The sequence below is a fragment of the Astatotilapia calliptera genome, chromosome 6, assembly GCF_900246225.1.
Source record: "Astatotilapia calliptera chromosome 6, fAstCal1.2, whole genome shotgun sequence".
Classification (NCBI taxonomy): domain Eukaryota; kingdom Metazoa; phylum Chordata; class Actinopteri; order Cichliformes; family Cichlidae; genus Astatotilapia; species Astatotilapia calliptera.
In genome coordinates, this window is record NC_039307.1 from 29,836,348 (window position 1) to 29,850,375 (window position 14,028).

Genomic DNA, 14,028 nt, shown 5'->3' on the forward strand with positions numbered 1-14,028 from the left:
GTTTGTCTAATAATCACTGTTGACCTGAGGTGCCTCTTTAATTCACTGATGACTAAATCATTTGTCTCTGTTTTAAAACTTAGGCTCTCCAAAACCCAGCCTTGAAAGGAGCTTCATACACGCTCCCAGATGGAACTATTATCGTTGACCCAAGAAAACCAAAGAGCCCCAACCTGGCAGCTGCCTTGCAGAATCCTTATTTAAAGGGTGTGTCCTACACCCTGCCCGATGGAACCATCATCATTGACCCACGGAAGCCAGTTGGCCCTGATCTCTCTAAAGTGCATACCTGTTAAAAATAGTATATCATTTAGCTTTGCTACAGTAATCTATTACTATTTATCACTATTTACTATTACTATTTATACTATTCAATAAAGTATAAAGTAAACATTATTTGTATTGCTTTTATTTATGTTTTTATTGCTGTTTTAGTTGCATTTTTTTTTGCTTCTAAAGTTAAGCATAACATTCTAGCTATTACAGACTATTGAAATGAAGTGTAATATTGGGGACATTTTAGTGACCTAAACTGCACTCTTGAGTAACTTCTCTGCTTTTCCTCTGCCTCCTTCAGGCTCTCACGAATGCAAACCTTCGAAGTGCATCATATCGTCTTCCTGATGGGACCCTGGTAATCCCTGGTCAGCCTCCAAACCTTTCATCTGCTCTGAGGCAAAACCGGGCTCTTCGTTCTACAGGTCTCTATCATCTGTCAGAAAACTCTGTGCTGACAGGCGTGCCCAAACCTACACCTCCCAACCTATACACTGCGCTGCAGAAGGAAGATGTGCGTGGCGCCAGTTACAGGTAGGAAACTATTCTGTTACTGGAAACTATCACAAGTGACCTGATTAGGTTTTTCCAGGTAAATGACCGATTAGGAAATCAATCTGCAAGCTGGGGATTCATTTAAACTAACTAACAGACAAACCCAAATCATCTCCAGTTGACTTTATACAATCTGCATATGTTGATGGTTCTTTCATACTTTGATTCTGACCATTTTGCAGCATTTAGTCTTGTATACTCCACATACTAGAGAGTAAGCCCACTTAATGTTCGTGTTCACATTTTGCCAGTGTTCCACAGTTACATGCTATTCATCAATTTTCTTGTCCATTAGGCTTCCAGATAAATCACTTCTCACACGGCGGTTCCACAATCCAAGCCTGTCTGATGCCATTCAAAACCAGCAGCTTCGTTATGCTTCATACGCGGTGCCAACAGGACTGCAGGGTGAGGACAATCGCTATGCTGTGATTCCTCCGTATGGGCCACGCTCAGGCCACTGGGCCAGAAATGCCCAAGGAGGAGGGGATGGAGGTGAGGACGTTTGGGCAGCTGAGAGGGTTTTACCACATGGCACTGTGCAGAATTTATCTAAGTGGTCGATGTACAAAGAAGATGGGGTGTTAGAAGGATATTCACCCGCACCTCGATTTGTGGATGGAAAGGCTCAGGACCCAGACTGGGCTCCGGAGAGAGAGAGAGCCAGGCCGAAAGTACCAGGTCAAAGCTGGTATGACAAGGTACCTGAATGCAAGATCAACCCATTTTTAGGAGGATTTAAGTTTCTATAATTTTTTACAATTGGTGGAGAATAGATTGGCATAGGAACAAGCGTAATGTACAGATTATTCAAGCAATAACTGAGAAGCTTTAAAGCTAAATGGCCCTAGCAGCATTTCCTCATAGAGTTCACAAACATCTGAATTTCTGCATGTTTTGCATCAGCTATGCATTGAGCCGTGACTGTACACCCCAGGCTTTGTTATTTGTGAGTCCTTGACTAACTATGTACATTTCATGTGTGTGTCCAGATCTATTCTATCCTAAGCATGCCCACAACAAGCCACAGGGTTAAACGCTGGGCGGAGGGAATGGAGGACTTGACACAGCTCCCGTAAGCACAAACCATTATTAGCAGCCTCACTTCTTATTTACTTATATCACACTCTTACAAGCAGTTTATTCCCTGAGCACAGTGTAACACAGTTTATTCTATGGCTTGTTTGTTCCCAGTGTCCCTGTAAGCTCTGAAAAGCTTTGAAACACTATAATTATGTAAATTATATGTTAAGTATGTGAGTGTTATTAAAAACACATCCAGAGCAAAAACCCCACATTAGATATTTGTTTTGTTTTTAACTACAAGTCTTCGGAAATCAGAGAGCTCTTGAGTGTCTTTGAAAACGAATTAATGCTGGATGTCAAAGTGAGAGTGGGAGTGCTGCTTCAGCAGGACAATATGTGCTCAGGACATGAATTTTAATTTTCTGTGTTTAATTTCAGTGAGCTGAATGAGACCACTGTTCTGATGAACCTGAAGAAATGCTACGACCAGGATCTTGTCTATGTATGCTAAATCACTCATTTGCAGATTAAATAACGTAATATCATAAAATGTCACGGACACTGCCAGCTGCCTCAGTTCGTTTACCCTCCCTTTTGTCCTTTTGTCCTTCTGTCATCTCTGTCTTCCACTCAGACCTACATAGGCAGCATCCTTGTGTCTGTGAATCCATACAAGTTGCTCAACATTTACGGGACAGACATGGTGCTCCTTTATGAAGGTCATGGACTGAGTGATAACCCCCCGTAAGATCTGTGTTTGTGTGTGTGTGTGTGTGTGTGTGTGTGTGTTTGGGCTTTTGCATGTGTTGGACCTGTTAGAGTTTCTGCAAAGAGGTAATGCAAGATAGGCCATTTTTGAGTATTTTACTATTAATAAACTGCACAAGATCGAAATGATTTAATTCTAACTTTGTCTCAGAAGTGTGACAAAGGTCAGGCATTTTCCTATGAATTTAGCAAGAAGTCACCTTTTCTAGACTATTTATTTATTTATTTATTTATTTTTGTAGACTACCCGTTTTTGGATTTATCAGATGTGAAGATGTCTGCCTTGTTTAGAATATAATGAATTAGACGACACTAGCCCTGTAGTTCTAAACTGAAAAAGTCGACAGGAGCTTTTCTTTTTGTTTATAAAGCAAAAAAAGCAGGTAGCTAGCATTATAGTTCAGCTTAAAGGATGCTGTTATTTTTTACATTCGGTCAGGCTGCCACAAGCAAAGTGATACACTGAGCTGACATAGTTCAGAATAAAGAAAATAGTTCCTTCATGAAACTTTTTTGGGGGAATAAACGGGTTGTAATTCATTGCAAGAGACATTGCTAATGACTTTTTCAAATGCAGTTTTTGGCAGTTTAATACACTTTATTCTAGAGAAAGGCAGACGTCTACACAGCTAATTTCTCCTGGTGACCTTAACCCCAAAATCTAGATGCATAAATAAAACTAAAGGCCAGAGAATGGTTCATGGTTCAGAAAAAGTTGGAACCACAATTGTTTGAAAATGGAGTGCTTATTGAAACAATTTTTTGAAAAAACAAAAATATTAATTTGCATCTACATGAGTTTTAAAAAATGTATTGTGTAATTCATTTTGGTTTTTGTGGGTGAAAAAATTCACACTGATGACGCAAAAGTCTCAAAAACTCACAAAACACCACGTATCAAATGTGATACACTAGCCGTTAAAAGGTTAAACCTTTAAGTGAAACCTTTACAGCTGTGTTTGTGTGGGCATACGCTGTCCCACTACATCTGTCTACATGTGTCGTAAGCTGTGCTCTGAGATCCTGTACGGCGGTAAATAAAGGCGTTAAAGGCCAGCACTCTCAGGTGTTAGTAACAGGCTCGCCTTACACTGTTAATGGTCTGTTGCCAAGGGAGAGTTTGGTTATGGATTTCACTGCCACTTCTACACACACCAAGCTGACATGCACACAGCTGGTGTGTGTGTGTGTGATTTTATTCTAATTCGACATCTTTTGTTGTGTTGCAGTCATCTCTTTGCCATTGCTAATCTCTCATATACCACCATGATGGATGCCAAAAAAGATCAGTGTATAGTGATCAGGTATGAACTGCTGATTAAAGTCTGATTAAAGGCATCATAAAACGAGCGCTATAAATCATTCATATTGGTGGTTTTTGTTATTCCAGTGGAGAAAGTGGGTCAGGGAAGACTGAGGCCACTAAATTGATCCTGCGTTACCTGACAGCCATACACCACAAACGCAATGTCACACAGCAGGTATATGTCCAGTGTCCAATTCTTTTGTATGAGTGGACAGACACAGAATGAAGCTCATATTCAGTTTAAACTAACTTTTTTTTCTCTCACATCGTGGTCTTTAAATCTATCTTCTGCCTTCAGATAGAGGTAAAGTATTCTCATCGCTTCCCCCATATTTTGCTCTCTTTACCGTCATACTGAAAGTGCTCATAGTAATTTTCCCTCTGTGCTGACTGGGCAGATCCTTGAGGCCATGCCCCTGTTGGAGTCTTTTGGGAATGCCAAAACAGTGCGCAACGACAACTCTTCACGCTTTGGCAAATACACGCAGATCTACATGAACGAGTGAGTAGTAACAACATTCTTCTTCTTTCAGCTGCTTCCTTTTGGTGTTGGTGTTACGCCAAAAAGGGATTTCCGATGTTTCAGTGTGTTTTTTTATTTGTAATAATTTTGCTTTTATTGTTAGGTAGACTGTAATCTATAGCATTTATGAAGAGGCTATATATAAAATAAAGAAACGGCCTATTTTGTGACTCTACTCTGTGTTATACATTATCTCGCCCGTTTTGGTCACTTGAAATGTCTTTATAGATCTGTAATGTTATCCCTGTATCATAACACACACACAGAAACACACACACATGCACACACACAGAGAATTGGTGACACTGGGTTTACTGGGGAATATGCTAATATGCCCCACTGGCACAGTTAGATAAGGAGTTGATTTTCTGTTAGAACTGTGACAGAGAGCACATTACACATGCATGACTTGTTACTTAACTCAGCCTTACTCTGTGTTTGCATGTGTGTGTGTGTGTGTGTGTGTGTGTACCTGACTGTGTAATTTTACCAGGGGTGTAATCAGCGGTGCCATAACGTCTCAGTACCTGCTGGAGAAGTCACGCATTGTCTTTCAGGTGAAAAACTCTCAAACACACGTATTCACACAACAGCTCAGGTGGAGTCTTTTTACCACTGAGTCATGAGCCCCATTCAGACATGCACTCCTTTCCATTAATCTAATGCCATCTGAACCTAGCGCTACATATCCTAGTAGGCACCCTGTTCACTTTTCCTGTAAAACCTGCAACAGCAACCTTTCTTGGTACTAGGCCACTTACACGTCACCGAACGGCATTTGCGTTGAAGAACAGGCAAGCACAAAGTCGTAGCAGTGTCTTACCTGTGTAATTAAGTTCACTGTTAATTTCAAGAAAAGTTCAAGTAAAATTTAAACATTGCTCTGTGATGTGCTTTTGCCATCCACAGTCCAGATATACCTCTAAGCCTGGTCTAAGGGAGAATTAAATATTCACATACTGTGGCTCTAATAACAGTGACGTATATCTGAATGGCTTTGAATGACAGACAGCTGTGTCTTACAGACAGATGTAGAGATGTAGCCCGAGACTTTCTTCGTGGTCGCTTTCATCTGGTCACACATCCTTTGAGTATCCCTCAAATATGTGTTTCTCTGTCAACGGCATTATGTGTGTCCGTTTCAGTCATAAGAGATTTAAACTGCTAAGCAGTCCTAGTGTGTGTGCGCATGTGTCAGGGTGACTTTTTTCTGTATGTGTGTCTATTCACAGGCCAAATCAGAGAGGAACTATCACATCTTCTATGAGATGTTGGCAGGCCTTCCTCCTCATGAGAAGCACTCGCTGTACCTGCAGGAAGCTGAGACTTACTACTATCTCAATCAGGTGCTCAGATTCAAACACGCAGACATCCATCAGATATCAAAGAAAATCACAAGGACATTAATCTCCTGTAGAGTTACCATTAGTATAACTGCTACTTCAGTAAGCCTTAAGCCATTAAGTCTTGGGACTAAAATTCAATAAGAACCATACTGCAAAAGCAGCCCAAGAGTTTCTTGAGGCAAAGAAATGGTATAATCTGTAATGACCAAGACAGTCACCCGATCTCAGCCCAATAGAGCATGCTTTTCAGTTACTGAAGCCTAAACTGGATGGAGAGAGACCCACAAACAAACAGCAACTGAAGGCAGCTACAGTAAAGCCCTGGAAGAGCATCTGTGTCACGTTATCTATAATATATATATTTGAATTCCTAAAAAGTTAATGGAATTTTTTTGTGAAACCCATTTAATTAAAGCTGAAAGTCTGCACTTGGATTACATGTTGATTGTTTTATTTAAAATCCACTGTGGTGGCGTGCAGTGTGATCCAAAATCAGCCATTGTTAAACCAGTCCTGAACAATGAAAGAGATCAGACTAATGTCACAGTATTAATACAGCACAGAAATGACCATTTCATTGCTCACAGATTTAAAACCATGAAACCACAGCCTATCCTGGTGAATAGGATTAACATTATACTTGTTGAACGTCCACTTTTCAACATTTATATTGAAACACAGGTGTGCGTAACTGCAGCCTAGCAAAGCTGCAGGCACAGCTGTAGTCTTGTTTCTTCTTTGTCAGCTGTCCTGCCAACACCAGGTTTTTTTTTTTCCACACAAAAAGAATTAATTAGGGCCATTTGTTCATAATTATGACATTTTCTGTTTGTTTTTTCACCTCTGGGCTTTATTTCCAAGCTGATTTGCGCTGTTGTATTTCTTTATGAGGTAGTGTTCATCTTGGACTATTTCCCACCCAGTTAGCGGTGTGTTTGTGGTAATTACAACAACATTTTTTGAAGAGTAACTTAGCACCGAGCTGAGAGATAGCGTGTCATTGCTCTCCCTGACTGAAAGTGTGCTGACAAGTGAGCCCTTTTGCACTCGTAACTGCAATCGCCAGTGAGGTCACGGTGCTCTGATACACCCTGAAGTGGATCCTCCCCATCACTGCACCAAGAGACTCAAATCACTGATAAGTTGCTCTTAAATTAGACCTAAAGAGGGTAAAATGTCTTTTTCCTAACGGTGCACGTGTGTGTCCATGCATGCAGGGAGGGAACTGTACCATAGAGGGAAAGGATGACGGGGAGGACTTCAGGCGTTTGCTGAGTGCCATGGACATCCTGTGTTTCACCCCAGAGGAGCAAAATGGCATCTACAGACTTCTTTCCTCTGTCCTTCATCTGGGGAACATCTACTTCCAGCCACACCTGGTCTGTCTTTCAAACACAAACATGTATTTAGTTTCACGACCTAATGGTGAGGATGACGTTGGCAGTAATAATGACAGTGACTCCATATGTATGTGTCTGCGACTGTGTCCCGCAGGCTGAGGGTCAGGAGGTCGCGTCAGTGGTGAGCACGCAGGAGATAAGGGTGGTGGCTGAGCTGCTGCTGGTCTCACCCGAGGGCCTAGAGAAATCTGTCACCTTCAAGCTGACAGTAAGTGGTGCACACTTTTGCAGAAACAGCCCCGTGCACACACCACAGATATGATTATTTCTGTAACAAAATATAGATGTTAGATATCAGAGATGTGTTTGATCCCCCAGGATACGGTGCGGGAGAAGATCTATACTCCGCTGACAGTGGAGAGTGCTGTGGATGCCAGGTGAGTGAGTGACTGAAAGTCTCAATCTGTTAAATTAAACATGATGCACCTTGCTCTGCTTGGGGGAAAAAAACTGAAAATCTTAGGGCTTTTTAATGTCCTCATGTTTTTTTCACCCCCTTCTTTAAAATCATACCAGGAGACTGCTGAGAGGGAGCCAAGAGTCTGTGATATTCTCTTCCAATCTTTGGTAGAGGCATGTGAGGACAAAGGACGTCAGGGCTTGAAGTGGGGGGGGGGGTTCAGATGTCCTCTGTTTCCATAGGAACCGGGTTTTCTGTTTCCATAGAAACCTTATTGTGCGTTTTTCATAGAGATGCTGTTGCCAAGATCCTGTATTCGCTGCTGTTTAGTTGGCTGACGGAGCGCATCAACGGACGCGTCTACCCTCGCAACGAAGCCCTCTCCATCTCCGTGCTGGACATTTATGGATTTGAGGTCAAACTGAAGAGCACTCGCAGTAACGTCACATCTGTGTTTGTGTCTGAGCTGACCCGTGTGCTAAGTGACTCACATAACCCCCGGTTGTCTCTTCTGTGTGTCCTCCAGGAGCTACAGGTGAACAGTTTTGAGCAGCTGTGCATCAACTACGCCAATGAAACTTTGCAGTTCTACTTTAACAGGGTCATTTTCCAGGAGGAGCAGGTCAGAGAACCACAAGTTAATGTGTTCATTTCCCATTTAGTTCACATCAGTGACATCACTGACCAGTTTGTTAGGTACACCTGTTCAACTTTTCATTAATGCAAGTATCTAATTGCCCAATCACATGTCAGCAACTCTATGCATTTAGACATGTAGATGTGGTCAAGACCACCTGCTGAAGTTCAAATTGATTTAAGTGATTCTGAACATGGCATAGTTGTTGGTATGAGATGTGTCCAAATGGTTTAGAAACTGCTGATCTGATGGGATTTTCCCAAACAACCATCTCAAGGATTTACAAAGAACAGTCTGAAAAAGAGAAAATATCAAATAACCGGCAGTTTCTCTGTGAAAATGTTGTTTTGATGTCAGAGTTCAGAGCAGAATGGCCAGACTTCTTTAAGCTGATAGGAAAGCAACAACCAATGTATCCAAAAGAATGAATGCACAATGCCTTGAAACCTGAAGCAGATGGGCCACAGCAGCAGAAGTCCACACTGGGTGCTGCTACTGTCAGCTAAACACTGAAACTGAGGCTATAATTGACACGGGCTCACCAAAACTGGACAAAAGATTAGAAAAATGTTGCCTGGTCCACTGAGTTTCAATTTCTGCTGCAACATTCAGATGGTAGAATCCAAATTTGGCATAAACATCATGAAAGAATGGATCCATCCTGCCTTGTATCAATGCTTCAGGGTGCTGTTGGTGTAATGGTGTAATGGTGTGGGGATATTTTCTCGGCACACATTGGGCCTCCTTAGTGCCAAATGAGCATTGTTTAAACACCACAGCCTACCTGAGTATTGCTGCTTACTATGTCCATCCCTTTATGACAACAATGTACCCATCGTCTGATGGTTGCTTCCAGCAGAATAATACACCATGTCACAAAGCTCAAACCCTCCCAGACTGGTTTCTTGAACATAATGGGTTTCACTGTACTGAATGGCTTTCACAGTCACCAGATCTCAATCCAGTACAGCACATTTGGGATGTTGTGGAACAGAAGGTTCACATCATTGATTTGCAGCCAACAAATCTGCAGTATCTGTGTGATGCTATCATGTCACAAAGGACAAAAATCTCTGAAGAATGTTTCTGAGCAGCTTGTTCAATCTATACCATAAAGAATTAAATCAGTTCTGAATGTCAAACATGAGCACAAACTAGCAAGGTGTTCCCAATAAAGTTTTCAGTGACTGTATGTATGCAAGGCTGCCTGCAAACTATCACAATAGTTTACAGGCAGCCACAAAGCAAAAAAAAACCCAACAACAGAAAAATCCCCGCATAGTTCACCACTGAAGCCAACAAGATAATTTAATGTAGCAACAAAAAAAGTTAAAATGACACCAGAGAAGCTTAAAGAGTTTTGTGTTAATGATACAGAAGCACAACTATGAAACCTATATTCCCGTTTCACAGTTGTAGCCCCATGTCACCCGTCTAAAAAAGGAGGTATTTCCAGAGGCACATTTAAACTCAGGCTATCAAATCTTTCACAAATCATAGCAGAAAGCAAGAAACAATTAGCAGCGAGTTAGTCGAGTTTTACACACACCAGCCTGACGAATCTTGCGCTTGTTTTGTGCTGAATTATGCTGCGTAGGAGGAGTACATGCGGGAGCAGATCAAATGGCAGCAGCAGCCCTTCGGCCACAACGAGGCATGCCTCGACCTTATTGCTGCTAAGCCCCATGGGATACTGCGCATACTGGACGACCAGTGCGGTTTCCCTCAGGTAAGCCCATTACTGTTAAACTAATAACCGTTTTCTCCAGAGTTATTGGAATTCGCTTAAATTGAATCAAAAACACATACAATATGAAAGTGAATACAATAATGGTAAACACAAGCAGTTTTTAATTAAGACAAAGGTGTTTAATGACTTATAACTCCACGGAGAGAGAAGCCCCAAGTGCGCGAAGAACAAGTGATTGAGACAGACTCAGTATGTGGAAAGCGAGCGCACTTATAATAAGCTTATATTAGATTACAGGAAACTTTGGAAGAGTTGCACTCTTTAAGCGTGCTGTTAAAAAAACACAAGCCAACAACAGCTCTAACTTCATATTTCATATCTCAGTTTTAAAAAAAATTGAGTTAAAAAAGAAAAAAAAAACCTGCACTATTGGATTTCTCATTAACCAGGAGACTGTATTGTAGCCAGCTTCAATCAATACAAAACTATCCCACATGCTCACTTAATTGCCTACCTGCTGCTATCATTATTCCCGGGGCTCCCAGTGTAAGAAGCTGTCTGAGCTCATAGTGAGATAAATGTATTATAAGTCTCTGATGCTCGGAGTGAAATATGAACACGCCGTTACATGAAAAACCCACTGAGGCGATCTGCCAAACACTCACACGCAGACACGCACAGGAAACATGTGTTTGTGCTGTAGAGGTTTAGTTTCCATGGCTCAACAACCATTAACCATCTCCAATCATTGCTAGGCAACAGACCACACCTTCCTTCAGAAGTGCCACTATCACCATGGAAACAATCCGCTCTATGCCAGGCCAAAGATGCCACAGCCAGAGTTTACCCTGAAACACTATGCAGGGAAGGTCACCTACCAGGTACTTCCTGCCTTCCCTGTTTTCTTTCTTTCCTGCTTCTCTGTGTTTTGCTTTTTAACATTTTCAACTTTTCATTTCTCAACATTTCAATCTCTTTTATAGCCTTTTTTTTTCCAGTGTTCTTCCTCTGATCATTTCCTTTTTCCCCCTCTTTTTTTGCATTCTCATATAAAGTGCATCTGGAAAGTATTCACAGCTCTTTGCTTGTCCTACATTCTGTCATATTACATCATCATTTCAAATCACTGATTAAATTCATTTTCCACTTTTTATTCTACAAACAGTACAAAAAAAGTTTGCTTGAAATTCTTGAAAATTTATTAAAATAAAAAGCTAAAATATAACATGCACATAAATAAGAATTCACACCCTTTGCCAGTGATCATCTGTCAGATGTCTGTACAACGTGATTGGAGTCCACATGTGGTAAATTCAGACATACAAGGGCCGCAGGTCGGCCTCAAACTGGGGCTTTTACATTTCAGCCGTATAGCATATGTGCACCTGCTCAAACACTGAGTTAAACAGGTGCCCATCAGATCCAAAGTCCACATTGTTCTTGGATGTAAGGATTTTAAACAATTTAAAATGAATACACACCAAAATCCACACATCTGACAGACTAAGAGCCACAGGTGCTGTTGAAATGACATTTTTAATTGAAAATTTGAGTGAGTGATTTTTCTTTTAGTTGACTAATTGCTTAACAGCTCTAGAATTGTGTGTCCATCCATCTCTTTTTTTCCATCCATTCTTGTTCAGGTTCACATGGCTTCTATTGTGAATAAATCATTGTGAAGTAGTACACGGGAGTACTGAAAAACTGTGTTATAATAATGAATGAATGTGATATAGTATTGAAGGTTATTAGGTTTTTCATCAAAATGTCTTGCTTTGGACAGTATGATTGTGAAACAGGTAGTCGCTTGCATACTGTGTGGTATGTTTTAAACATATTCTAATGTAATCTGTCAAAACCAGACTCCAGAGATATTTCCGTTCCATAAAAATCTCCCTGTCGTTCATGCATGTGGCTGTAAATTTCTGGTTTGAATCAATTTGCAATAGTTTTGAATGATTTGTGATGCAGGTCTACAAATTCTTGGATAAGAACTTTGATATGGTGCGCCAGGATGTTTTGGACCTCTTCACCCAGAGCAAGAACAGAGTGAGAAGTCGAAATGTTAAAAAAAAAATTGATTCAGATACTAAAGTATGGTGAAGCATGATATTGTAACGTGGATATTATCTGTGTCTTTCTGTGTGTGCAGATGGTTTCGAGCCTCTTCTGGAAGCACTCAGAGTCTTTGTCTCAGCAGCGGTCTAACGTGCGGCGCAGCAGCGCGGCTCGCCGTTATCAGGCCAACACGGTCAGCGCAAAGTTTCAAAGCAGCCTGCAAGAGCTGCTGGAAAAGATGGAAAGGTTTTAGGCTCATTTATCTTTTTAAAACAAGAAGACTGCATCACAGCTTTCTTTGAAATCTCTCCCTCTTTGACACTCACTCGAGTTCCCACAATACACTGAGCCTGTCATCAGTTCAGGTGAACCACAAAGTCAAGCTCAGCTACAACTGCGATGAATCAGCTGAATGTTCAGCTGACAGTCTTCTATGCATCCAGCTGACAAATCGCATAATGGGTGGGCAGTTTAAGTAGCTTTATCCTAAAGTCACACAAGGAAAAACAGTGGACCACAGTGCAGCCGTGTGCAGTAAAATTAAATGCTTGCTTTGAAGATGAGAATCGGGTCAGCTACTGTCTTTAAAGCGGTTTTGGCGGATCAACATGCTGATAAAATAACAATACAACTGAGCCAGTGTGCAGCTGAATAGGGTCAATCTGGCAATTATGTGAAATCTGTTTGTGATAATCTGGTGTTTAACTGTGACTAATTAGATTAAATCACAAATCTGTTGGCATCAAATTCACATTAACGACTTTCATTCAGACTCCAGACACAACCTCTTAGATTTGAAACAAATATTCAGAAATTACTTGCAAACTGACCATATTACCAGCAAACCTGCTTTTATATAGACATGTAACCAGATTACAATCAAACTGAGAGATGAGTCCCCCGTTGCAAAAAGACACCTGCATACCTGTTAACCTTGACTCAGAATATAAATTAAAAAGTTACTTGCCAACTTTTACCAGTCTGTATGTGAGTGGTTGCAGAGAGTCAAGCCAGACTGCAGTTGTTTGGAGACAGGTTGCCAACCACCAGGCAACTGGTGCAGTCACCTTCCAATCAAAAGTGGTCACTCAGAGGTCCGGTTTTTCCTAGTTGCCATGAGGTTGCCATCCTGTTTTTGCTGTAGTGTGACTGAGCCATGACTCTGCTTGCAGTTAAGAATCATCTGCAAGTCCCTTTGTACCAAGCCCCCCCCCATCTCCTCCTTTTATGGTGTGTCTGACTTAATCAGTATCATGTCTGCTGTCAGTTCTGTACAGACAGTCTCGTTGGTCCTCTCCCTGCTGCCTCTAGCTTTGCACGTGTGCACATGGAAGGACGGGGAGGTGAGCAGCGCCACACCACCAAATATGAATCGCAGTCGTGGGAAATATTAATCTCCTTTAGACTAAAGTGGTCCTGACTATCACTGGTGAAAAAAGATAATGATGCTTCATAAATGTATGAAATTGTCTGTGATGAGAGTGTCTGATGTGGGCAATGAGCAAAAGAAGGAGTGGTTTCTTTCACAGCTCTCATCAAACAACGCACACTCTATCATGGCCTTGTTCCTAAAGGCGGATTGAACAATTTGTTTTGCCGTGGTGTACCATTAGACTAAAGTGATTATCTCTGACAGCCTTATTAGCCTCAATCATGTCTCAAATAGATGAAAACTGAGGCCTCAGGAGGTCTGTCAGTCTGAAATTGTTAATAATGTAGCTCCAGCTATAAAAGTACATGCCATGCATTCTCATTTTCAGCTGGAAAGTAGACTTCCCCGCACAGTTTATCAGGTTTCATCAGCTCATGCATTTGTTTATTCACTCATCCATCCATTCATTCTCATCTATCTGTGACAGGTGTAACCCTTATTTTGTGCGATGCATCAAGCCAAACCATCTTAAGGTATATTTGCAAGTTGGATGATGTGTGCAGGCTTGCAGTGCTTTCTTGTTTAGATTTTTATTAATTTCTGTTTTTAAAAAAAAAAGCATATATATATATATGTGTGTGTGTGTGTGTGCATGTACATTGTGTACTGTT

The 14,028-nt window shown here is 41.2% G+C and overlaps 1 protein-coding gene across 1 annotated transcript in view; it reads left to right on the forward strand.

Moving 5' to 3' along the window:
* myo15ab (myosin XVAb) overlaps nt 1-14,028 on the forward strand; it is a 55,372-nt gene that overhangs the window by 10,232 nt on the left and 31,112 nt on the right. Inside the window, exons 8-29 of the mRNA XM_026171576.1 lie at nt 84-281; nt 578-810; nt 1,127-1,532; nt 1,824-1,906; nt 2,296-2,359; nt 2,492-2,601; nt 3,855-3,929; nt 4,016-4,106; nt 4,230-4,235; nt 4,330-4,433; nt 4,948-5,011; nt 5,687-5,800; nt 7,018-7,179; nt 7,295-7,408; nt 7,519-7,577; nt 7,892-8,015; nt 8,127-8,222; nt 9,835-9,966; nt 10,683-10,808; nt 11,899-11,976; nt 12,080-12,231; nt 13,845-13,890. Of these exons, the coding sequence (XP_026027361.1) occupies nt 84-281; nt 578-810; nt 1,127-1,532; nt 1,824-1,906; nt 2,296-2,359; nt 2,492-2,601; nt 3,855-3,929; nt 4,016-4,106; nt 4,230-4,235; nt 4,330-4,433; nt 4,948-5,011; nt 5,687-5,800; nt 7,018-7,179; nt 7,295-7,408; nt 7,519-7,577; nt 7,892-8,015; nt 8,127-8,222; nt 9,835-9,966; nt 10,683-10,808; nt 11,899-11,976; nt 12,080-12,231; nt 13,845-13,890 (2,637 nt within the window). The remainder of the gene's footprint in view (nt 1-83; nt 282-577; nt 811-1,126; nt 1,533-1,823; nt 1,907-2,295; nt 2,360-2,491; nt 2,602-3,854; nt 3,930-4,015; nt 4,107-4,229; nt 4,236-4,329; nt 4,434-4,947; nt 5,012-5,686; nt 5,801-7,017; nt 7,180-7,294; nt 7,409-7,518; nt 7,578-7,891; nt 8,016-8,126; nt 8,223-9,834; nt 9,967-10,682; nt 10,809-11,898; nt 11,977-12,079; nt 12,232-13,844; nt 13,891-14,028) is intronic.